General features: G+C 37.2%; 3 protein-coding genes across 3 annotated transcripts; 2 read left to right on the forward strand and 1 right to left on the reverse strand.

Moving 5' to 3' along the window:
- Positions 1-309: 309 nt before the first annotated feature.
- ccnc (cyclin C) lies at positions 310-8,237 on the forward strand. Its single transcript, XM_077234781.1, has 12 exons — positions 310-482; positions 1,013-1,119; positions 1,265-1,349; positions 1,471-1,540; positions 1,625-1,676; positions 2,327-2,382; positions 3,114-3,149; positions 3,234-3,325; positions 4,863-4,930; positions 5,047-5,126; positions 5,206-5,324; positions 6,768-8,237. The coding sequence occupies exons 1-12, from the start codon at positions 451-453 to the stop codon at positions 6,820-6,822; spliced, it is 852 nt and encodes a 283-aa protein (XP_077090896.1). The 5' UTR covers positions 310-450; the 3' UTR covers positions 6,823-8,237.
- Positions 8,238-10,277: 2,040 nt separating this feature from the next.
- faxca (failed axon connections homolog, metaxin like GST domain containing a) lies at positions 10,278-18,320 on the forward strand. Its single transcript, XM_077234782.1, has 6 exons — positions 10,278-10,766; positions 11,957-12,092; positions 12,171-12,367; positions 13,213-13,430; positions 14,587-14,703; positions 14,805-18,320. Exons 1-6 carry the CDS (start codon positions 10,507-10,509, stop codon positions 15,089-15,091), a joined length of 1,215 nt encoding a protein of 404 aa, XP_077090897.1. The 5' UTR covers positions 10,278-10,506; the 3' UTR covers positions 15,092-18,320.
- A 3,803-nt stretch (positions 18,321-22,123) lies between these two features.
- On the reverse strand, positions 22,124-23,140 carry pou3f2a (POU class 3 homeobox 2a). Its single transcript, XM_077233827.1, has one exon. It carries the CDS (start codon positions 23,138-23,140, stop codon positions 22,124-22,126), a length of 1,017 nt encoding a protein of 338 aa, XP_077089942.1.
- Between the last annotated feature and the right edge of the window lie 3,230 nt (positions 23,141-26,370).

Raw genomic sequence — 26,370 nt, forward strand, 5'->3', positions numbered from 1 at the left:
TGAAGATATCATTATTTACATTTAAATAGTTATATATCAATAAAACAGTAAATATAATTTATATGATGTTATTTATAAAGTTTATTATAAACACATATTTTTTAATGTTATATTTTCATATGAACTTAGATTTGTATTATATTATATTATATTATATTATATTATATTATATTATATTATATTATATTATATTATATTATATTATATTATATTATATTTACTAATAAACTCGCATTTGTTTATTAGTAATAGCCTACAAGAAGCGCGCAGGAATCTGTCCGGAACTCATGCGTAAATTTGCTTCCCTCCGGACAGATTTATTTTGCACATTGAAATTCTACGGAGTGTTTTTTGTGTCGCGCTCCTCGTCTGATCTAATCAAAGCTTCGTTTAATTTAAACACAATTTAACATCACATTAAGGGTTATTTTCTACCTCAACCACCTCAAGATGGCAGGGAACTTCTGGCAGAGTTCACATTAGTAAGTAGAGACGTGTTCTGTGGCATAAATCGAGGGCATTAAATGTATTTCTAGAGGTGTTGCTCTTGCTGCAAGAGAAATAAAAACTTTAAAATTCATGGTTTTGGCTAATTAAAGAGAACTATTTACCAAATCTCGGTAAATGCCATGATCAAGAATAGACACTAGATTCAATGACTTTTATTGTTTGAACAGTATAAATCTCTGGATTATTAGCTTTAGCCGACTGGCTAGTGCTTCTGGACTGAAGACAGGAATTTAATTTATGAATAATCTGGATAAATGTGTGCTATTCAACGAATGAGTTTCTTTTCATCCCTTTATTTGATATTAAACATTTCAATTAGTGTAGTGTCGTGATGTGTAGATGCTTATATGAAGTTTGTATATGATTGATGATGTCTGTGTTCTTTGACATTAAGAGTGAATTAAATATAAACTGCAGTGCTGTAACTGTTGTGTTGATTTGTGTGCTAGTATTCATTAATGATTTCTAAATTGAAAGTAATTGATGTGCTTGTCCTCACCAGTCTGCAGTGGGTTCTGGACAAACAGGATCTGATGAAGGAGAGACAGAAAGATCTCAAGTTCCTCACAGAGGAGGAGTACTGGAAGCTACAGATATTTTTTGCCAATGGTTTGGAGATAAATTATATATCATCTTCCTGTCTAACTGAAATGTTGAGTGAATATGGACCTGTTCTGAATGTGACTGCATAAACCTTCTGAATAAACCTTGCCTTTAAAGAATTTACATAGTTTAATTTGTCATCTCATGGCAGTGATTCAAGCCTTGGGAGAACACTTGAAACTCAGGCAGCAGGTCATCGCTACAGCAACTGTCTACTTTAAGCGCTTCTATGCCAGGTGAGTGGGTCGTTGCCATGGTTACAGTCTTCATTTCCTCCATACCGATTGATCCTCATGATCTAGAATGATGGCTGTTCTGTTTTTGATAGATTGAAGAAAACTCTTGTCTTCTTTTCAGGTATTCTCTGAAGAGCATAGACCCTGTGCTGATGGCCCCTACATGTGTATTTCTGGCCTCTAAAGTCGAGGTAAACACTGTCTCAGTATAGGAATTTCTGTTGAAAGATGCATCAAATTTGAATTTTGATCAACTGAAATTCTTTTCTTGGCAGGAATTTGGTGTTGTTTCGAACACACGGCTTATCTCAGCAGCAACGTCTGTGTGTAAGTGATTTATATTTGACGAATTGATCAAACTACAGCAGAAATGTATACGTATTATGATGTAACTTGCAAAAATATAAAGTAACTACTACAGAAATAAGTGGTAGAAGTGTTTTTTTTTAGTTCTCTAAAGCTGAATCGTACAAACATATTTACTTATGTTCAGAAATTAATATAAGGTGCAAATCAGCATTTAATGAAACTTTTTTTAGCCATAATTGCCAAATTCATTCAGTTTTGGCTTGCTGACTTGCCACCAAGCACGATAACTATAACGCCAACTATACAAATATAGTTCTAAAAATCGTTCTAAATATAAAAGAATATCAGAGTCCACACCACAACTATAACCATAATGGCACTGAGAAACAATGTCATTGGAATAACTTTCAGAATGATTTTTTTCTAGCTGATGAATGATAAAAACACTGACAGCCAATCAGAATCCACCCTGTTTTAAAGAGCATGAGGATTTAAAGTGTCAGAAGACAAAACTGCAGCACGTGCTAATAAACAGAACGATATCGTGCGCTGGACGCTAACATAATTATTGTTCTTGGTGTGAACAGGTCTTTACTCATGTAATCATTTCATACTAATAATAGAATATGTTTTTGGTGATTTCTTTTCTCATTCTCTTTTTGTAACAGTGAAAACAAGGTTCTCTTATGCTTTTCCAAAGGAGTTTCCCTTCAGAATGAACCATGTGAGTCAAACTTCTGTGCTTTCTACACCACAAAACTCAGGAGACACTGATCTCGCATGTAAGCGAGTGTGAGTTGTCTCTTACTGAGAATAGTTTGTGCTGAAAGAATTACGATTACACTTAATTTTAAGGTGTCCTTGTTACAGTGCAATTATACATTCAAGTACTGAGTAATATTAATTAACTTCATGTACTTATTATGGGGTTAGAGTTAGAATTAGGGTTTGGTTTAGGCCAGGGTTAGTTGCATGCAATTCTGCATAATTTACATGTAACATAAAGTGTTACCAGAGTTAATTTGCTCCAGATCAAGATTTTGGAAATTTGACAGCATCACTAGATAACTAGATAATTACTTCTTGTAACTGTCGGATTCATATGATAGAAATGCTAGACAAGAGTCTGAGATTGTGTGTCTGGTGATGATTCGGTCTTCTGTATCACCAAGTATCTGACACCCAACCAGGAGTGACATTCCTCACACTCCCGACACCTTCGTAGGAAAGTCTCATTATCGCGATAAATGGTTTTGGCAGCTCATCTCGGGCTTGTGATAAGTGTAATTTGTTCAGCGTGCCACGGGTCAGGTGTTGTAAGGGAAACATCACGGCCGTCTGGAGTGCTGGAGGAACATTCATGGATCATCGTAATGGGAAAGATGATAATTAGTCCACGTTACGTGTTAGTGAGACAATTTCACAGTGATCTTATGCCTCTCTCTGTTTCTCTAGATCCTGGAATGTGAATTCTATTTACTGGAGCTCATGGTTGGTGTTGATTCTTCTTCAGTAGAATGTTTAGGTGTTTGTTCTCAGCTGTGTTCATGGATGTTTTGCTTTGTTTTATTTTAGGACTGCTGTCTGATTGTGTACCACCCGTACAGGCCATTACTGCAGTATGTGCAGGATATGGGTCAGGAGGACATGTTGCTGCCGCTGGCTTGGTGAGGAGTGTTTGTGTGTGTTTGTGGGACTTCAGACGGCACGGCGAAACAAACAACCACAGTTTACTTTTCTTTATATGTCGATATAGAGATGCAACAGAAAAGTTGTATTGTGGACCAGATATACCAGGTGTAGGGAGCTATTTTTTATGAAGTGCAATTTTTAGGTTTCCTAGTTATTGACTGTAGTCTGGGAAAACCCAGACGAACTTCCGGCAAATTTAGATTTGCTCTGCAAGTTAGTCTGGCGAAGAGCTCATTCAAGCTCATTTCCAATCTTTCCAAATCGAGGCACCAATCACAAACGTTGAGGCGGGCTTTACAAGATGACGATCTATCTGATTGGTTTTAGGTCTATCCAATTGTGCCCAGACAGAGGCATTTGAGCGACGTCTGTTGGTGACGCCCCTTTGGAAGTGAGCTGTGAATTAACCTTCCCCAGACCCTAACTCAGTTGGGTCTGGTTTTAACCAGGCTATATTCGCTGTGCCATACCATCAAACATTACTTGATCGATCACAAACTTGCTTATTTGATTAGAAACAGAAATAGTGCAGAACCTTAAATATTTCTGAAGCAATTTTCCATAGGTACTTTTTCAAAATGTTGCCAAAGTTTTTTTTCAAGTTTCAATTAGACTTTGAATAAATGAGTTTGCACATCACCGTCATTGTGTTTAATATGACTCTATATGCTTGAATAGTTGAAAATCAATATATAATTAAATTTATAGCATGAACTTATTTTTTCTCAAAGCTAACTGCAGCAAATACAGCAAAACAAACTGTTCTTGTTTTCTGTCTTGTTTTCAACGGCTCGTAATGCGCAGTGGTCGCGCTAATGTTTTGTGAGAACTGCGCTTTCTCGCTTATGCTCATGAGCCAGCGATTACCCTGCGTGCCAAACATTGCTGACCCCTGCTTTATACTGATAAGATTGGCTATATTGGCTTTTTTAAGTCATGAAATGATAGTCTTTTCGTCCTTATTGTGATGTATATCCGAGTGAAACTGCTTTTTGAACAAGAAATGTAGGGCGGGAATTGATTGGATGGTTGTGGTTTGCAAATGGATCTCATATAAGTGACAGGTCACCCCGCCCTATTGATTAAAGATTATGAGGGCACATGAATTTAAAAAAAATAGTCATGTGCACAGAAAAACAATTTATAATAAATACTGCAATATTCCATTAAAAATATATCATGGTGACTAACGCAGAGAGAGTGCAGCCATTTGTAGAATGTTTTATTTGCTTTCAATAATTTAAGCTGTACAAAAACAGTCTGTTATGCTTCTTAATATTGCAAACTGCATTTTTTTAGCATATTATTTTAATGATTTTAATGTGGTGTTGTAATCATAAACGCATCTGTTTGTAGTACAAATAGTTTTACAGTTTGTTGATCTTCTTGTGATTTACTTATATCGACTAAAGAATCGGAAGTCTTGGACATTCACAGAAAAGTTTACTACTCGATATGCTGAATAAGTGAACATGATTGTCTGATGTGAAAGTTCTGTCTCTGTGTGTGTAGGAGGATAGTGAATGACACCTACAGGACGGACCTGTGTCTACTTTATCCTCCATTTATGATTGCACTAGGTAAGAAGAAACTTTCACACCCAATCCGACAGGTCTTATGCTTGCAAGCCATCAGAAAACTTGAAGTTTTAGATTTAAATAGCTGACTTGCAGATACTGTGTCCTTCCTTCTCCAGCCTGCCTGCATGTGGCATGTGTGGTACAGCAGAAAGATGCCAGGCAGTGGTTTGCTGAGCTGTCTGTTGACATGGAGAAGGTAAGACGCATTCAGCTGTCTTGCTGTGGATGTTATCCCCCTGTGAGTGTACATTGACATTGGAGCTTTTCTGCAACAGATCCTGGAGATCATCAGGGTGATACTGAAACTATATGACCAGTGGAAGAACTTTGATGATAGAAAGGAAATGGCCGCTGTACTCAACAAGGTGCCCAAACCCAAACCCCCTCCTAACAGGTACGACAGACTGCAGTTCTTTAACATCAGTTATTAAAACCGCACACATATATTTATATTTATATGGAAATAGCATGGGGTGTGTTCATTTATTTCACCACTGCAAAGAGAAACATTGAAAAGAGGCTGATTTCATTACTCTTTATTTGAAATGAGCTCATTCGCTAAATATCCATACTTTGCAACTCTTAAAGGAGCAGTATGTGATTTCTGAGAAATACTGTTGAAAGTGGATCGGACCGAGCACCACAACACACTTGTAGTCAATCAGCTGTAGGGAGTGTATACATTCATGATGGAAGAGAGAGAGAGAGAGAGAGAGAGCAAGAGGGGATTTGAAAAAAGAGAGATGACTGAGAGACATTACAAAAGAGAAAGGTCAGAGGAATATCACTGGAAAAAGAAGGGTTTTGATCAGGCAAGAGCATTAGGACTCGTGTTAATATAAGAAACGCTTTCATGTTTTTTGTTTCTGCTCCATTCGTGAGTAACATTGTTTTTACAATGTTTCACAGAACCAAGATATGCTGTTGTTTTAATGTTAGCTATAGTAACAAAACAGCTTTGAGTGTCAGTGTTTGTCTGGAGCTGCTGTGCAACTGGCGACTAACAACCAACTCTTGCTTGTATATGCTGTTGTGTACTGTATGGTCCTTGTTTGTCATTTTTGCGAAGCATTATTTTGCTTCGCTCTCAGCTATGATAAAGAAATGAGACATCCACTGTGTATTGCGTGCATTTTGGGGGTAGAGCAATGAAGGGACGGGTGTGTTTGTTTGGGTTGATTTCAAATATCAACAGTGTTTCTCAGAAATCTCTTACTGCACCTTTACATTAAAAAAAAATGTATCCTAGATAATTATAATACAATGATATACTTTTTTAACACTTAAAGGTTAAATTCAAAAAATTTTAATTACTAACTTGCAATTTTGACAATTTTGGCATTTAACCCATGGTTATAAAAACTAGTGTTAGTTTAGTATTCTTTATTTACTTTTATATTATTTGTTATTATTTTATATTTTCAGTTTAATTTTAAATTGTATTTTTACTGTGCTTTTTTTTATTATTATTATTATTAGATTTTTATATTTCTGTATATATTTCTGCTTTCGTCTTATTTAATTTTTAGTTTTAGTACTTTAAACTTACTTTATTGCAGTTAGTTGCCCAGGCAACATTCTAATAACTACATTTTTAAAATGTAATAATTATTTGTATATTTATTAAAAAAAGAAATTTCATTTATAATTATTAAATTATATTATTATTAATAAGCTCATTATTAATATTATTTTATTACAGCTTTATTTCAATAACTGAAAATGATTTTTAACAAATATTCTTTTAGTTTTAGAAAAGTGGAAAAGCCCTTTCTTAAGCATGTTTTTTTCCTCATCTCACTCTTGTACTTGTATTTTCTTGCTCTTCTTAATACAGTGAGACTGACCAGAGCTCAAACGGGAGTCAGAACAGCTCCTACAGTCAGTCCTAGAGCACCACCTGGTGAAGGACCTGAAGCAGAGTGATTTGGAGAGGCAAACTCAGCACATTTCGGCACATTTGAATGCTGCTTTTCACAAGCACATCGTTTTATGACCATGGGGAAACAGATTCCTGGCACACACGTCCTCTCTTTCCTCTTCTCTGGGTTCTTCCACCAATCAGAGCAGATAGAATGATGCCACCTCCTTCCTTCAACCAATCAGAGCAGCCCATGTCATTCTAGGAGCAAGATGGAAGCAGACTGCTCACCTATAGGAAATCTGCTTTGATTTAGAGTTGCCAAGCTTAAGGCTGTAGTGTTGAATGTTATGGACACAAACACACACACACAAATGCACCACAACCTTTGATTAAGAGAGGTGCTGTTTTCCCAAATCTTGTAAGTCGATGCTCCTGGCTTCCTTGAAAAGTCCCATGAAGCTTTCTTTCAATGGATGCTCTTTGGGAACAATGAAAACTTGATAATTTTCTGTGTCTGAGAGCGACGAAGAGAGAGAGAGAGAGTGAGTGTGTGTCTGTCTGTCTGTCTGTCCGTCTGTCTGTGTTAATTGCAAAGGTATTTTTATGCGTGCCTCTCGTTGACCATCTCACAGTTTGTATTCCTCAGGGAATGGATCAGTCCTCTCTACAAAAGTGGCTGTCTGTAAACTGATTGGCCACAGGGCTATGTGACGGCGATCTTTTTGAACCCTTGTAACTGTGTAATCAAAACCTGGTTTGGATACGTTTTCTTTGACATGCGTGTGGATGAGAGTTAGAATGCACAAGTGACACAGTTGAGTTGGTCATAATATGCTCCGAAAATGCATTTGTAAACGTGCTTTCCACATATAGCCCTTGACTTTTTAAAATTATTTTTGTCTTATAAATTTACTGTATGATTAAGCTACGTGAACTTGCCATAACCCAAATGCTGTTTCTTTTGCTTTCATTTTTTTTGTTTTGAATTGATGTCTCTAGCTGCAATATTCATCAAGTTTAATGGAGGACAAGCCAATATCTTGAGGGTTTTGGACAGAAATGTGTTGATTAATGGAGGGAGTGAAGATCTTCATTTTGGGTGTGGTTCCAATCATCAGCATCACGTAATTTGTTTGGGACACGTAACTATTTGCGGAAAGACCTTCAAAAGATTATACCATTAGTAGATGTTTTGTTGTGTTCTTAATGCATTTGTTTTTTGCTTCGTCTCTCACTGTGGTCCTATGTTTAACAGTGCTTCAGGAGTTTTGCCACATCTTTGAGCATAAATGAGGCACTGTGTATGTATTATTTGCCTGTAAATATATTTGATGATGTGAGAACTGTGGGGGTGAGAGGGCTTGGAGTGTTATCTCATTTTTTCCCCCTTGTTTGTCAATAACAGAGCTCAGAAGCCTTATTAAATATAGCTGCTGTTTAAAATAGTCTGATCTTTTTTTAGGTTCAGAGAAAAAAATGTTTTTGTTTTTGTTCTGTCCTAACTAATACTCTTAATTTTAAATGAAGGTATTGTTTTATTCACACAGACACAGACACAGAGAGTGTATATGTATATAAAATGGGTGTGTACACACACAAACACATACATAATATATATATACACATGTAAACAAAAACATGTTAGATGCAATTGATTTCACAGCACTAATAGTGCAGGCTTGATCAGGCTTGTGCAAAATTCAGATTTTCAGAATTGGCCTCCATTCAATTCATGAATTTGAATTGAATTGACTCCGCCCCAGAGGAAGTTGAATTGGAATTAGAATTTGAATGACAGGAAGTGGAATTAAATTCATGGCAATTCAAAGAAATTCTACACAGTCGCACATAGGGTGACCACCATCAAACAAACCAAATGTGGGACGATGTGGGACATGTTACCAATACTAAAACATAACCTGAAACTGTTATATAATGTCCATTTAACTTAATAAAAACATTTGTATTCTGCATTTCAGCTGATAAAAATACTTGTTATTTAGTCCCTTCCAGACAACACAATTACATCACAATGTACATAACATGTCTTTATTTTACTTGCCATTTAAATTCAACATCACTGAGCAAGGCAGCAGGCATCATGCAGATCACTATTTTGGAAACAGTTCTGACTAAGTCCAACTAAAATCCAACAAAATGAATAATGAACAAATAAAATATAAAACAACATGAAATTAGTTTATTGACAGCCTTATATATTAAGAATATGTTACACCAAACACTTTCATATTTTTAGAAAGGATGTGAATTTAACTACAGCAGGCAATAAGTTGATACATTCTGTTAAATTAAAATTTTAATTTACCGAATTATCCATTTGTTTTCTGACAGGGAACACATGGAACGAATCACCGCTCAACATTTTGATTGACAGCCTACTAGTGACCGTGTTTACTCCTTTCTTTCAACCATTGGATATGATTTTAAAAACGGCTGTTGTATTTGTACTTCTGACGAAGCGCTGTTAAATATATAGGTGAAAAACTACCGCGCAAAAAGAATAAACAAAATGCTTTCTTAAAAAGGCAAAAGAACGCATGCACATTTTCTTAATATGATAATAAAAAACAAACAGACTGATAAAAATGCGGGACATTTTCTCAATATGCGACGTGGGGGACAAGGGGTGAAAATGCTGTGCGGTACAACACAAAGCGTGACGGGTGGTCACCCTACTCACACAACAGAAAGAATATGTTGAGTCTCACATACATTCAGCGTTAGGAAGGTTACTTTGGAAATGTAATTGCTTACTGTTATAAGTTACCCATTATAAATTTGGTTTGGATTATTTTATTTGGATTACTTTATCAATGTAAATCAATTTCCTTTTAATTTGATTAGTAACTAATTAAATTAGGCTACACATTTTACCTCAGTAATACAACTAAATACAATTACATTCATTTTGTAATTCAGTAACATAATTTCATTACAGTTAACTCACTGCTCAGCCCTGCATACATTTTGTTCTAATATATATATATATATATATATATATATATATATATATATATATATATATATATATATATATATATATTATTTACTACTATTATTACTAGTAGTATTATTTACTATACTATTATTTTTTTAAATATATTTTGGTTTGATATTTTGTTATGTAGTCCAATGACATCATTTAGGTATTTGAGTCACTGCATGCATTCACTTTACATTAAACATTAATGTTTATATGTGTTTCTAGTCATAATATATGTGTAAATATACATATGATGATCCCTTCTAATCTGTGGAGTTAGTTGGAAAGCTACTTAGTCCACTATTTATTGTAAGAACGGAATTTAAGCATCTGTAAATTACTGACATATGATTTCATGTTATGAGCTATTATGAAATGTTTGTTATCAAACTCTCTCATTACAACAGTGGATCTGACCAATGAGAGTGGAGAATTCGAGAATCCGCGCGCCCCCTCGTAGCATCACCAGCCCCGCCCCTGGTGACGTAACGCGCTCAGCTGTGCGGTAAACAGCGGCGGCGAGCGGCTGTGGACTGATGTCGACCCCATCGCGGGGACTGACGGACAGCTTCAAGAGGAGACATGCCCGCTGCTGCTCCTCACTCGCACTCTGACATCCTTATCTTCTCCACCTCCACCCTGCGGCACTGATGAAGCCTCCCTTGTCGAACCCACAGCGGGCCGAAGGGCGGATAGAGGAGAGAGAGGATGTACTGGCGAGTCGGGTTCGCCTGGAGCCGCTCCTGCGCGCTTGAACTGAGCCGGAACAAGAGCTTCTCGCTCGGGTTGTGCGGCTTCGAGGAGCCTTTTTCGTTGTATGGGTACATCATCGCCTACCCGCTGCAGGAGTACGGAGGGATCATGTCTGCGTTAGGATCCGACTCCTGGTGGAGGAAAACGCTCTACATCACCGGGGGCGCGCTGCTCGCCGCCGCTGCATATTTGCTACACGAGCTGCTTGTCATTAGGTATTATGGAATATTTACAGATTATATCTATCTATCTATCTATCTATCTATCTATCTATCTATCTATCTATCTATCTATTATTATTATTATTATTATTATTATTAAATATGTAGTTTATAAAGCACATGTAAAGAGTATAAGTTTATTTAGTTCACCTGCAGAATTGAGGGAATTGTGACATATCATGTTATCAGGTCTTGTTATGGTCCTTGGATGGAGTGAGAGGGGCATGAACGGGGCTTTTATGAAAGAAAATAGTAACTAAATTAATATCCTGGATAAGTCAACACAGTGCAGTGCAGTCCATGCATTATTCTCCATTGAGGAAGGATGAATGAATGAATACCTGCCAACTCAAGGTATTTTGAGCAGGATGCAAGAATAGGATGCTGTTTATTTCCTCGTCTAAAGCATGAATGTTGACATGTTGATGTGTGCTATTTCAAGGGCAAGGTTCCAGGCCTAGAGGATAATGTCTACTTGTGTTGATGTGATGTGACAGATTGACCTTTATTGACCCCTTGTGAGACTGTGTAAATAGAGACGTCATTATAGTGATCAGACATAGTGAATTGGGTTTAATTTTGTGCTTTTGCTTCTTCTCTGACCTTTGCAGAAATGGCAGTGCTGTTAGTCCTCAGCAAAACGTCTCAGGTTGCATGTTATTCGACATTTACATAAGCTATTGATTCAGACATGCATTAAACAAATAACATAGGATTAATTGTTTTAAGTTTAAATAAATAAGAACAAACCTCGAGAGAAAGCTAATGTATGATGCTTCAATGAATTTCAGCACTAGCGAAGTGGACAGCGAACTTGATGTTTCTGGTGCATTTTTAAACAAAATTGCTAATTTAGGGATTTGATTAACTTATTTTAAAAATGTAAATAGTTTTAGTGCATGTGTGAACTGTTTGATCTCCATTAATTTCTGATGCTCTAATATATTTACATTTACATTTATGCATTTAGCAGATGCTTATATCCAAAGCGACTTACAAAACAAGAACAAAGCATTCATCAAGGGCCAACAATCGTTGTAGTACACAATGCCAGGTTTATTAGAAAACTAGATTAGGAAGCCAGCTAGGGAAGAGAAGAAATGCAGATTTTGTGTGTGTGTGTGTGTGTGTGTGTCTGTGTGTGTGTATGCAAATTCATTAAGTGTATATTCAATGCCCTGTAGGAAGGACCAGGAGTTGGACTCTAAAGACACCATCATTCTGCATCAGTTTGCCCGACCCAAAACTGGAGTCCCTAGCCTGTCCCCCTTCTGCCTGAAGATAGAAACCTACCTGCGCATGGCGGACCTTCCCTACCAGGTAACAAAATATGATGTCTGAGATTATGTTCTAAAAAGAGATGGATGTTTTGGTGTTTACAAACTGTTTTCTCCTCAGAACTATTTCGATGGGAAGTTGTCTCCTCAAGGGAAGATGCCTTGGATCGCGTATAATAAGGAGCAGGTTTGCGGGACGGAGTTCATCATCGACTTCCTGGAGGAGAAGCTTGGCGTGAACCTCAACTCCAGCCTGAGTCCTCAGGAGAAAGCCATCTCACGTGCCATCACCAAAATGGTGGAGGAACACTTCTACTGGTGAGGCTGAGCTGGTTTTCCTCCACATCATGGTCTAGTATTTGAACAACCTTCTTCAATTCTTCATTATTTCATTATATTCTGGACAGAGGTCAGGTACCTTTCATAATATAACTGTATTCCAACATGAACATGGCTTTATAACACTCATAAAGTATGATATAGTGAGAATATGGAGCTCATATTTGAGGAGGAAAAACACCTCAGCCGAAACTGAGCAAAAATATGCAGATGTTGTTATTTATAATGCAAAAGCTTGTAGCTTGAAATATAAATCTGAGATCTTTATAACAGTTTAGCAGACTACTTACATAAAGAGCATATAAACATCTGTTATCACTCTATTTATGTCTTAGTAAGGTGATATGTTATGCTTAGTTTTATGATCAAATCTCTGTTATTTTCATTGTGCGGTCAAAACATAATGCAATTGCAACACAATACAAAGATGTTTGAGAGATGTTTTGAGATAACAAATAATCATTGCTCAAAGGCCTGGTGTAAAATATTTGATACTCACATTTTAACATGATTTTTCTAAACAAATATGGATGGATAAAGTAAACCTAAGTTGCATCAATCCAGATAGTGTTAGTCTTGAAATATTAATAACAATATTGAAGTTATTCTTAATTTTAATTTATAAAAATTTTACATTTTACTTGCTAAAAAAAGCAAAAACTATCAGTCGGACAAGGCAGGTTTTTCAGCAATGTTGTGATCATGTTGATAATTTAGGGGCCTTAGAAATTTGTGTATCAAATACGATTCAGTAAGCCCCATAGGGTTAAGTAAGATGATGGTTACTGTGTTGATAATGAAGATGAGATATGATGTGTGTTTAGGACGATAGCATACTGTCAGTGGGTGGACAATGTGGAAGAGACGCAGAAGATGTTAGCCACAAGCGGGCCGCTGAGTGACATGCTCAGGTGGATCTTGAGTCAGGTGAACGGTGGCATCGTGAAGAGAGAGATGTATGGGCATGGGATCGGACGCTTCTCCAAAGAGGAAGTTTACACTCTGATGGAGACAGACATGCGCACCCTTGCCACACTCCTTGGTATGTTTTCGATGTCTGAGGCACGGTTAGTGAGATTTATTGAAAGGATTTAGGGTATTTTACTGATTTAGTCTAGACATTTTAGATCAGGAATGGGCAAACTCAGTCCTGCAGGGCCACTGTCCTGCAGAGTTTAGCTCAAACCCTGACAAAAACTCACATGCCTTTTAGTAATCCTATAGGCATTTATTAGCTTGTTCTGGTGTGTTTGATGATTAGGGTTGGAGCAAAACTCTGCGGGACTGTGGCTCTCCAGGATTGAGTTTGCCCATCCTTGTTCTAGAGTCTGGAGATTTCAGAGCTTTTGTAACAGGTTACTTAATAATGCAGCAATGGATCTGTGCTGCCCTCTAGTGCTCAGTAAGCTTTAGTTGTGCTTCCACATGCAAAAAGATTTTCTTATTTAGTATTGTTGTCTTATTCTCCAGTTACCAGTACAAACATCTAAACACTCCTAAATCAAGATTCATTAACTTGAGAAAGATTTAAGATGTTAAGGGGGTAATTCAAAGTGAAAGCAAGATTATTTTTCTTACACCATTGAATTTTTTTTCTTGCTTCAAGCATAAACTCATAATTTGATAATTTGTTCATAAAACAAGACTTAATATCACTAAGATAATTATTGATAATTTAATTATTTAAGAATTTAAGCTATTTTGAATGTAAAACCAGACAAAAACACTAAGTAAGAATTTTTTTTTTTTTTTAAATTGCATAACCCATAAACCAGATATATGGTTATTGGTTACACATACTTTGGTTACACTTTATTTAAGGTGACGTAGTTACATTGTACTTAATCAAATAAGTACTGAGTGGTATTAATCAACTACATGTACTTACTATAGAGTTATGGTTAGGGTTTGGTTTAGGGTCAGTTATTTGTATTTATGCATAATTTACAGTTTTTGTAGTTTACACGGAGACGATAAGGATATCTTTTTCAAAAACGTGGACTTTGAAAGTCGTTTTCACAAAGTTTGTGTTTTCCACCAAAGATTGTTTTCATGTAAATGAACAGCCAAAACATAAAACGTTTTGTTTTTTGTTGAAAACGGTGTCCTGTAAACGCCCATAAAAACATAAAAATCTGTTTTTTTCCATTGCCTTATATTAAACCTTATATATAGTTTAATAATAATTTCTTGCACAGGCAATAAAAAGTATCTAATGGGCCCGAAGCTTTCCACAGTAGATGCTGCTGTATTTGGTCATCTTGCTCAGGCCATGTGGACTCTCCCTGGAACGCGTCCGGAACAGTTAATCAAAGGTGGGGTCAATAGGTCATGCTTTTTTGTATGGGAATACTATCATATAAACATTCATGTGTTTTGAGCATATGAACTGACTAAAGCTGCTCCCTCGGTACAGGTGAGTTCATCAATCTGGCCATGTACTGTGAGCGAATCCGCCGGAAATTCTGGCCGGAGTGGTTTGTGGATGTCGATGACCTTTACTACGACGGACTGAGCGAGGAGCCGGATTCTCCTTCCCAACTTCCGGATTTGGGTCTCTACTCGCGCAGCGGCAGCTTCCAGGAGCAGGACAGCACTCTGTCACACCACAACACACCGTCGCCGGACAGCGACATCACCGGACGCTCTCTGTTCGATTCTGACATGGACACAGAATGCTCGGAAACGGAGCAGTTGAAGTGATAACCACACCCCCTCTGTGATGTATCTGCACGGGCCCCGCCCCTTTGTTCTCCCGCTAGCCTTCTATCAGGGGAAGGGCTGATCAAATGAAGATGTTTTCATGGTGACGTGGCAACTCTGAGCGAGGGATTGCAATAAAGCAGATGGGAAAAGCATTCAGACAATTTTTATTTGACGAAAGAGAGGATTTTATTGAACGAGGAAAGGGCAGGCCAGGCCAGAGAGAATCCAGATCAACAGGATGAAAAAACATCAAACAAAATAATAAAAGTGGATAGAGTGAAAATGTAAAGGAGTGAATGATGCTTCAGCTGAATCACTCCTCCTGCCGTGCGTGTGATATCATCACATTGCTCGGAATCATCAGAATGACATCATCACATGTGACCACCTCCCATTTACAATGTGTGTTTGTAGCTAATCAGCATTTCTTACATCTTGGGGTTTATTATTAGTCAGAGAGAAAGAAGGATTTTAGGTGATGATTGAAATGTGTAGATAATTATTACGTGAAACACTAAAATTCATTTCCAGTTTTTTTGATTAAAATATACAAAGCTTGTAAGGAAAAAGCGTAAGAGGGAGTTAATTTATGGATGATTATTGTGATGTTTGACCAGATATCAGCTGATGTTTTGTATGTTCTCAAACCGTTGCAGGAATCTTGTAAAGCATTTGAGAATAATTCACCCAAAAAATAAAAATTATGAAATTTACTGTTTAACATAGACATTTGAAACATATATGCTTATAATGGAAGCTGTGACCAGGGTCAGTAAAAAAAAAAAAGAAAAAAAGAAGGTATAGTTGCTATATGTGAGGGTCAGATTAAATCTTCCCCACCGCTGCAGCTCTCATCATTTGTGTTTGTGCATATTTAAAGTCACCATGAAATCAAAATTGACAAATCTCTGTTCTTTTTTTCGGGAATATTTCAGTATATTGCTGAATAGTGCACATCGTTACTTTTTTTTTAATTCATGTGCCCTTGTAATCTTTATCAAAATCACTTTCCCTCACTCTTTTTTTTTAAAACCTCTTGCAGCTAGCCTACTTTTCTCTGATGACATGTTTACTGACGCAAGGGTGGGACAACCTGTCACTCAAATGAGATCGACCAATAGCAAACCACAACCATTCAATCAATTTCCTATGGGCAAAATCAGGCCATGCCCTACATTGTTTTCTATATATTCTTCAGATATACTTCACAATAGGGAAAACAGACGATCGCAACTTCTCTATTATGTCGACTTTAAGGTGGACATGACACGATGTTAAACATCAGTAACGTCATGCCATTGGCTGAAATTGGTAGCTACAGATTATTTGTTTTTTGGGTGAATTATTCATAGCCCATAGGAACAAATAGTCTATGGTACATATAAATATAAAAAATCTAATTTATAAAATTACATTTACAAAAAAAAATTAATGTAATGGAGATTTTAAATCTTATTTTTTCAGTTGATCATAAACAAACAGGAAAACATATCATCGCATCTTGTAGGAGAAAGTGTTAACAGCATGACGGATATCAATGTAGGCCTATGTTATGAGGATGTTATTTTTATTGTTGACGTTTTATTCGATTTTTTATCATCCGAATGTTAGTGAGAAGCCAAAAAAATCTGTTAAGTAATAATTTGCATCATCTGCATAATACTATGGACGCTCATTCGAAGGCATAGGCCTACAAAAGACCTAAAACGGAAGCGATGCAACCTGTTTTACAGAATACGGAAGTTTGTTGCACAGCATAACCGTATTAAAATTTGTATCATGCAACCGTCATATATGTATGTGTAGCTGTGATAAATGTAGGGAAAACATAATTTGTGTTTGTCGAACTGCAAACACTTCGGATATCTGTGATTGTGCAATAGCGCCTTCTGTGGACTGAATCATGGCTGACATGACAGAAAACACGGGAGAAGAACAGAGTAGAATACCCTGCTAATGCAGCGATTACAGAAAGGAGGAACATAACACAATACAGATGGAGACAGACAGCTAATGCCTGTGTGTGTGTCCATCTGCTGCACGAGTCATCGTTACACATGAATACACTCGCAGGAATGATCTCCCAGGGGCTGGTGCACACCAAATGACACATGCAAGACGGGAGACTTGTGTTTTTTTCTGTTCCGAGATATAATCTGTATCTTGCTGTGCCATACACACAACTTTCCTGTTGCCACAAATGCCCTTTTAATATCTTTAACGTAATCCTGCATTACGCATATCGAGCTCTTGTAAGAAAGAATGGAAAGTGTCTCGACATTTTTACGCCCTTTAAACTTATCTTACTTATCTGATGTTTGTTCAAACAAAACAAATTCGCCAAAATTATTAGGAAATGTGTATGAAAAAACATTTTTATACAAACATCAGGACAGACTCATTAAGTGGGGCTTTATTAGAAAAAGGCTACTGTTTAAAAAGGTAGGCTATGCCATTAATTATTTTTTGTTAAAAGTGCATAAAATTAGCAGCCAGTCTGATTAAAACCATCATATTCTTTTTTATGATGTTTTTTTTTTGTTTTTTTTTGTTTAATTAAGCATTTTTTATTTATTCTTGACTGTGCCTGTTTCTATAAACAAACAATTATTATATTTTTTAATACTTTTATGTGTAGGCTACTGCGTGTTATTCCTGAACCACTTGACCACTTTTTTATTTATCACTTATATTGAGTTTATATTTTGAACTTATTCTTGACTTTTAATGAGTTTCATATATTTTTTTGTTCGTGAATATAGTTGATTTAGTTGAAAAGATTTGCTCTGAGAGCTGTATGTTTTATGTTTGATTATGAATTTCAAATTCAATTTCAAATGCCTTGTTGAACTTTATTTTCAAGACAGTTTTATCATCCATACATGACAATCTTGTTATTTACCTTGTTATTTTAAGACTCACTACCCAACACCCCGATGGAATAGATGGAATTATGTTAGAAAGGCAAAGGTAAAAGTTCAAATCTCTCATGTTTTCTTACAGTTGTGTGTGCTGATTTTAGAGCCATACTGCAGAGTCTGTGTTGTGTATCATGACCCTGGTGTATTTATGGTTTTATTATGGGCTAGACATAATATTAGGGAGGGAGGGGTTGTACATGAATGATCACTGTAACATAAGGAACCAAAATTGTCTGGCGAATATGTAAAAGATCCTCAAAATATTTCATGAAATATCGCTGTATTAAAGGAAACGATCCTGGTTGTATGTTTGGTTTCTGATAACAGTCCATCAAAACTTCTTTACTGATACATATTATTTACAAGGTTTTAAAACTCTAATGTCTTTCCTTAAGCACAAAAAACTATTTAAATCATATTAATTAATATAGTGTGGCATAAATGGCGGGATGCTTATAGTGGAATTGAAGCTAAATTATTATAAATTATACATTTCACTATGCTTGTTCTAGGTTTAATGGTTGTATTTATTTAGTTCAGCTTATTCAACTATTGATATTTTAGATTGATTTGCTGATCTGTAGCTGTTACACCCATCAAATGACTTTATGTTTTCTTTGGTTTGTTCAAAGGCAGAAATAGAATACAACTTAAGAGTTTAGGAAAACACAAAAGTTTTAAAATAAATTATATTTTAATGTTGATCTTCAGCCTTAAGCAATCCAGATTGATCCAAAGGTTTTTGAAGTGCCCCCATAGCACAAGCACTTTCTAACTTTTTCTCAAACACAACCTTGTCATTAAAAACCTATGGTCACTTTCAAAATTATCCACAACCAATTTATATTACTTAAAGGGATAGTTCACACAAAAAAGAAAATTTCAAATTTTTTGACCCTCGAAGTTGTTCTAAACCTGTATGTGTTTCTTTGTTCTGTTCAACAGAAAAGCAGATATTTTGAAGAATGTTGGTAACCAAACAGTTTTTTGGTCCCCGTCGACTTCCATAGTAGTCTAAAATACGAAGTCAATGGGGATCAGAAACTGTTTGGTTACCAACATTCTTCAAAATATCTGCTTTTCTGTCCAACAGAAGAAAAAAACTCATGCAGTTTTAGAACCACTTGAGGGTGAGTAAATGATGACAGATTTTTCATTTTTGGATAAACTACCCCCTAAGACTTGCTGGGTTTTAGAACGTTATAACTGTACAAATCTTCCAACAATCGGCCAACAATCTGCACTGACAACACACAGGCAAGATGAGACCGGTATATTTACACCTCCAAATAAATACATCGCCAAGTTCATATTCCACGACTTAATACATGCATCTTTGACTAAGCAGACCAAGAAAACAGATAAATCGTAATGTCTCTATTTCACTAAGAGTTGCTCCATTACATTTTGTCTGTAGATGGCGCTCACAGCCCATACTCGCAATAGAGAGGACACACAAACACATTTACTTCTAAATGGGCATTTTGGGCACATTGCAGATTTATTGTTTTTAAATGCAGCTAGTTATATATATATATATATATATATATATATATATAACCACAACCCACACACTAACCCTAACCCTACAAGAACATTTTCTGCCTTTTCCAATAAGAAAAAAAACATTTTATTGATTTTATGCTGTTTAAATGAGGACGTCCCCAAAATTAGGTAGGTATTGGGCGTTTTGGTCAGATTTAGCTCAATTTGGTGTACAAATTTGTCCCCAGAATATTGTTAAGTAGACACACACACACACACACACACACACACACACACACACACACACACACACACACACACACACACACACACACACACACACACACACACACAAATACGGGGTTTTAAAGGCGGTCGAAATTTCCAAGGCCTTGAGATTGTTTTTGGTCGTTTTCCTAAAATTGTTCATTTGATGAAGCAGTAAATTGATTTTATAGAATGGCCGATGGTATTTGGAAAGACTGTCTGAGATAGGCTAGGCTACTAAAACAATATAATACATTTGTTATCGTTTAAAAGCTATATTAACCTAGATCACTAATGTTCTATAGCACTATGATATTTTGTTCACATTTACATTTTAAAGCCATTTTTGGGTGACTTGGTATATTAAAAAAGAGTTCTATTCAGATCCAGAATAGCATCATAAAATATTCACACACGTCTCCGTTCTGTCGTTTTAACCCGTCTAATCCGTCTTCATTACGAGTGGAATGGCAAACATTTGGCTGCATGGTCACGTAGAAATCGAAGCGAATGAATTGCAACGCGCTGCAATGGATCTACGGCATCATTTCATCCCGAGGCAAAGTTATATTCAACAGCCTTGATGCTCACATAATGTGTGAAATTGTGAATCCATTTATCTTGAGGATCTTCATTCGCGGGGCATATATTGACGAGAGGCACTTCTTCATATAAAAATTTATTCATTTAATGACAAAAGCCTTTAAAAACTGTGCAATTTTTCTGTCAAAACCAAAGACGTTACTGGCCTCAATAGGGCGCACTGACAGCTTGTGCTTCGGCAGTGCCAGGTTAAGTGCACAAATATACAAGTATTCACAGAGCCATAGAAAATTAAAAATCCACTCACAATGTCCTTTTTTTTCGATGCAGGCCATCAAATAATTGTAACACAGCTGGTGTAGTATTTCTCGTAAAAAAAGAGAGATAAATTTGGGATAAACAAGAAACACAAAATATCAAACAGATACAAACATGTTGAGGCTTATACATTTAGCTGACGCACAAAATCACACAATGTTACTATAGTAAAAATTGGGCAAGAAACACTGGCCTCACTATTATTATTATTATTATTATTATTATTACTACTCTTATTATGTTGTCCTTGTTGTTGTTTTTAAATATTGACATTTATACGCCATCAGCGTTTCCAGACAAATTAATTAAATTAAATTAAAGCTGGTTTGTTTATCATTTGTAATATGAAATATCACAATAATGCGATTCTATTTGGCTTTCTTTTAGATTTCCTAAATCAGAAAAAAGGAGAGATTTAAAATAAAGGAAGAAAATAACAAACCACTGTCTCAAATCATGGACCCTTTTGGTGGATGCTTATAGAAATTCAATCAAAATATTAAGAAAAACCCAACTGAGTGGTTAATTACAAAGAGCTTGTATCATTTCATTGAATTTGTAAACAGACATTCGAAGTGATCCACAGCACTGTGTGATTCTGAGGACAGGTTTGCCTGTTTCCTCAGGCCTCTGTTTTGCAGCAGCATGCAGTGTGAATCCGTGATCTGCATGAAATCAGACTGCTCTGCCAGTGAACAACATACAGCAGCACTTGGCAGCCTTTGTTGTGACCGAAATTTAATTTTTTGAGAATTGATCTTATCTACAGTGATACTTCTACATACGTTAATATGTACATAATATGTACATACTGTAAATAATAATCATAAAAATTAATATTATAATTATTGTTGTTTTAAATTTTGTGTATTATAGGCTATATTTGGATCATTTTATTTATGGTAAATAATTTAGAGCTATTTAGGCCTATTATTATTATTGCCATTTATATCAGAAGTTAAATGAAATGCAGACACATTTCAATCAGTCTTAAACATTTTGTGATTATGACGGGAAATATTATAATAATAATAATAATAATAATAATAATAATAATAATAATAATAATAATAATAAAGCATTTGCCATTAATATTTGTATGAGAATGAATAGCAGACAGTGAACCAAATTCATTTCAATGAGGAATAAACCTTTTGTGGTCATGAGGGGAAGGTGGCGTGCCCCTGACGCCTTTTTCACAGCTTTCGGTTGGAAGTGATATGATGCTTTCACAGATCCCCGGACTTGAAAATAAATCTCTTAAATAAAAGTATGTTACCGTTCCCTCTTTAGGTTCGGTTGCGGCGCGTAACGCCTCGGTTTTTGCCAGAGCGTGTTTTCTCGCGCCCGTGCCCCTAGATTGTTCGCGCAACCACGCGCGCTCCGCGCCCTCGGAGGTGCCACACACAGAGACGCTTCATCACCGTCGGTCTGCCACGAACGGGCTTGTGGCCGGGACAAAGAGACAGTCGATTATGTTCAAGCCGCCCCTTTCTCACGGAACAGGTGTCTGCGCCCCGTGGTGAGGCGAGGCGTCCCCGTACACATCCTCGTTCCCGGCCATCGGTCCGTTTTGGGGCGTCATTCGCTTCTCCTTCTGCCGCCGGTTGCAAAACCAGACCCGCACCACTTCCTTCTCTAGCTGCAGGCTGTCCGCCAGCGAGGTGATCTCCACCGCCCCGGGTTTCGGGCACTTGAGGAAATGGCTCTCCAGGGCCCCTTTGACACTCACCTCGATGGAGGTCCGCTTTTTCCTCTTCCTCCCCTGCGCGGCGATCTTATCCAGGCTGGTCGGGCTTCCCGAGGTGGAGTCCGCCTCCTCCAGCCATTTGTTGAGCAGGGGCTTGAGTTTGCACATGTTCTTGAAGCTCAGTTGGAGCGCCTCGAACCTGCATATGGTGGTCTGGGAGAAGACGTTGCCGTAGAGGGTGCCCAGCGCGAGCCCCACGTCCGCCTGCGTGAAGCCCAGCTTGATCCGGCGCTGCTTGAACTGCTTGGCGAACTGCTCCAGGTCGTCAGAGGTCGGCGTGTCCTCGTCCGAGTGCAGGCTCTGCGGGTGGCCGTGCTCGCTCAGATGCGGGCTGTGGTGGTCCTCGTGGTGCATCCCTGGCTCGCCGTAGCCGGGCTGAGAGTAGATCAGGCTTTGCCCGTTGGAGGTGCTCATGCTCGGCATATGTGCGGTGGTGGTCGCGCGCCAAGCGCCCGCCTCGTGATGCTGGCTCTGCTGCACCAGATGCGCTTGTCTTGGCGAATGCTGCAGCTCCTCCACTGGCTTAATGTCCTGCTCACCCAGCGGGCTGGCGGGCCACGGCGACCCCTCTCCCCCGTGAGACAACGCCGCCGTCAGCCACTGGTGCGCGTGGCCGAGCGTGCTCCCGCTGCTCTGCAGAGTGGTGTACTCGCTCTGCAGAAGGCTGTGCGCGTCCCTGTAGGCCGGCGGCGGCGTCTGCTGCATGCTGCCGGGCTCCGAGCTGGACAGGATGCTGTAGTGGTTGGACGCCGCGGTCGCCATAGTTTCTACAGCTACTCTGTGCCACAGGCGGCTCCCCAGCGCGCCAGAGCCGCGAAGACGCAGAGGCGCGCACCTGAGATCCGCCTCGCGCTGTTGTCTATTGGTCAGGGCGGCTTGACAGATGTGGCAGCGGCGCGTTCATTGGTCGCAGTAGATTCGACACAGAACCCCCATCCCATTGCGCTCTCCTGAAAACAAGCACAGAGGGATCAGCAGTGACAGGGCGCAATGGGCTCCAAAGGTATCCAGCCTGGCTTTCATTAAGTTTTTCATTAAGTTCACATGTTTCAGTTCAAAATTATTATGATGCTGTAAGGTAATTATTGTGCTGATATTTATAGTAGGCTATAATCATACCAATAGAACAAAATAATTACTTCTGACTAGCATTCGTTATTATTGGCTATTGTATGAGTGTTTTGTACAAAAATGTCTGAAAGGTTTTTCTTTTTTTAAATTAACCATGAAAACTAGCATATGAAAACAATTTAATATTTTATTACTGTCGATATATATTGAGTGTATGTCAAACAAAGAAAAAAGACAATACAATGACGAATGTTTTATATATTATCTTATATTTAGTTAAAATAAGTGAATAAAAATGGTTTTCATAAACATACATGAGTGCGTAAGATAATTCATATCGAAAAAGAAAAAAGACTAAGACACAGTCATGCACATAATTCATACTTTACATGCCCTGCACTTTAAAATATCGTCATCATCCCATTCTTTTAACTTCTATATAATTAATGTAATTTGTGTTTGTGAGTTTTAAATTCATTTTCTTCATCAGTAATGAATTCAAAATGGTTGAAAAGTGCAGTGAGCTTTAACTTTAAAAAAACTTAAACTTAAAAAATGAAGGCAATAGCTAACTGAAGGTTTTAAGGAAAAGTTATCAACCTAGTTTTGTGAGCACAACCCAATCATCTTAATAATAGAGTGAAGTTGAATAATTAAATGCTCACAGTAGCCCACATATGGAGATTAAACAGGTGTCTGAGAATTAATAGCTATTGTGCAATTTATTGACAAATTATATAATAATAATAATAATTACATTTGTTTTATATTTGAGTTGTTTGTATTTTATTTTCATGGCTGAAATAACTGCACTCTGTTCTGAAGGGATTTCAGAGTCTCTCACATGGCTCAAGGAGGGGACATATTTTTCGGGCCCCTATCCGTTGCCATGGCGAGAGGTGAATGAAACAACGCCGCCCACGTCACAGCTGCTCGAGCCTTTTCTCTCTCTCTCCTCGCGCATATAAAGCCCATTTCAAAGCCTGAAAAGCGCATGCAGGGCATCGCAGGGCCGCAGGGCCAGGGAGAGGTGAATGGCAGACTCTACCTCCACCCCAGCCACAGCCTTTTGTAAACATGCACCCACACACACTTCCCTGGACACATTTTTTGCACCTTCTTGTAATGCATCATAAGAAACTGCAGTGTAAAATATTCCACACAACAACAACAAAAAAAACCCCAAAAAACAAAAAAAAACCATGATCCTCCCTTGATACTTTTTTGTGAGTGTTGCCAAATGCTCAGGAGTTTTGGTGAAATGCAAAAAGCGGTCGTGTTAATTGAGTTGTAATTTTAAGATTCAGAAGCTTTAACACAGTTGTGCTCGGCCAAGCAGAAAATACATTAGCTTAATAAAGTAATATGCAAACTATGGGCTGTTCAATTACACATCCTAATCACGCATAAACGATGCTAGAACCGTTAAAGGGACGAAAAGGCCCAGCGTTTACTAGTATTAAACAGTTATCTCTCTGCTATAGGTTCTTCACTCGGTGTATGAGAGAACAAGAATTAATGGTGAATAATCTGAGCAATAAATTAGCAGTAATTATATCGACCCTGTGCTGGAGTCATTTAATTTCTCATGGCTTAATTAGATAGGACTGTTGAGTAACTAAATGTTCCAATTCAAAACATGATCATCATGGGGATTTTTCTTTTTTCTTTTTTTTTTCATAGCACGAACAGAACATTCTGGTGTCTTTAACAGACATTATATAATTATTTACAGTTTGCTACATTATGAATAGCTTACATATGAACATTTATTTTAAAAAAACATATTTTAAATATATGAATCTATTGAGCATAATATAATATAATTAGTATAATTACATAATATATAGAGTGTTTATGTTTAAGGTTCAAGGTCCTTATATTTTCCACATAGATATTGCATATACAAATTATTCTCCCTTGTGCAACAACAATAATAAAAATAGACTATCAAGAATATGACATTATTAAAAAGGAAAGAAATAATAACACAATTTAAGTAGCTAGAATAGTAAAAAAAGAAGAAAAAAGTATCAATAAATAATTTCCCAAATATACATACACAGGTATATACAATATTTACTAAAACATTTTTATAAATTGTTGTTAGAAAGTTTTGGGATTGAAAATGCATTATGGTAATACAGGAACAAATTTCTAATTTTGTTATTGCTCACATTTATAATAAAGTGCACTGAAAAACAAATCAATTGCAATTTATTTCATCATATATCTCACGTTGTGTTGTGTTTTCTGTCTGTGACATGAGTTTGAATGTGTGTGTGAGTGTGTGTGAGTGTGTGTGAGGGGGGTGGGGGGAGGGGGTTTGTTTGGGGTTCACCTGTGGTAGATACAAGGGGTGGATGAGCTCCTACAGACCCTCATTCACATGTAATTAGTCTGCACAAAGGGCTCGTTAAATCTGTAATCCCACATGCCTCCTCTCCCTTTGATAGCGTTGGTCAGCTGTGAGCGAATGGCTATTATGCTCCTTATAAAAGAGGGGCAGTTCAGCTCTCTGTATTAAGACCCCCACTGTGCACAGCAAAACTGGGGTCAACAGCACCCCAAACACACATACATGCAGCAGAAACACTGTCTCATCGCATGTGTCATTAGATCAAACCCTGCAGTGCCTAAACTGTTTCTAAATATTATGGTGTGAAAGTGAATCTTAAGAGTTAAAAAATAGTAAAATACTGATTAAAGCTCTTGGCAAGCATAATGGCAAACATCAAATTTTACAGAAGAAATATTTAAAATCGAATACATTTTAAGTATTGTGTAAAAACTTTATTTGACCAAATATCATAACTAAACCATCCGTATATAGTTTACTCAATAATAGTCATGCAATTTAATATATTATTAATAATATTAATAATAATACTTCTCTTCCTCTTTTTCTTTCACAGCCAGAC

This window comes from Siphateles boraxobius, unplaced genomic scaffold (genome assembly GCF_051911475.1).
Source record: "Siphateles boraxobius isolate OS27281-9 unplaced genomic scaffold, OSU_SipBor_1 19, whole genome shotgun sequence".
NCBI classification, from domain to species: Eukaryota; Metazoa; Chordata; class Actinopteri; order Cypriniformes; family Leuciscidae; genus Siphateles; species Siphateles boraxobius.

Coding starts and splice junctions, on each gene's coding strand:
- ccnc (XM_077234781.1), top strand. CDS start 451: ATGGCAGGGAACTTCTGGCAGAGTTCACATTA. Junction 2,383..3,113: donor TTCCCTTCAGAATGAACCAT/GTGAGTCAAACT, acceptor CTGTTTCTCTAG/ATCCTGGAATGTGAATTCTA. Junction 5,325..6,767: donor CCCAAACCCCCTCCTAACAG/GTACGACAGACT, acceptor TTCTTAATACAG/TGAGACTGACCAGAGCTCAA.
- faxca (XM_077234782.1), top strand. CDS start 10,507: ATGTACTGGCGAGTCGGGTTCGCCTGGAGCCGCTCCTGCGCGCTTGAA. Junction 12,368..13,212: donor GTGGAGGAACACTTCTACTG/GTGAGGCTGAGC, acceptor ATGTGTGTTTAG/GACGATAGCATACTGTCAGT. Junction 14,704..14,804: donor TCCGGAACAGTTAATCAAAG/GTGGGGTCAATA, acceptor CCCTCGGTACAG/GTGAGTTCATCAATCTGGCC.
- pou3f2a (XM_077233827.1), bottom strand. CDS start 23,140: ATGGCGACCGCGGCGTCCAACCACTACAGCATCCTGTCCAGCTCGGAG.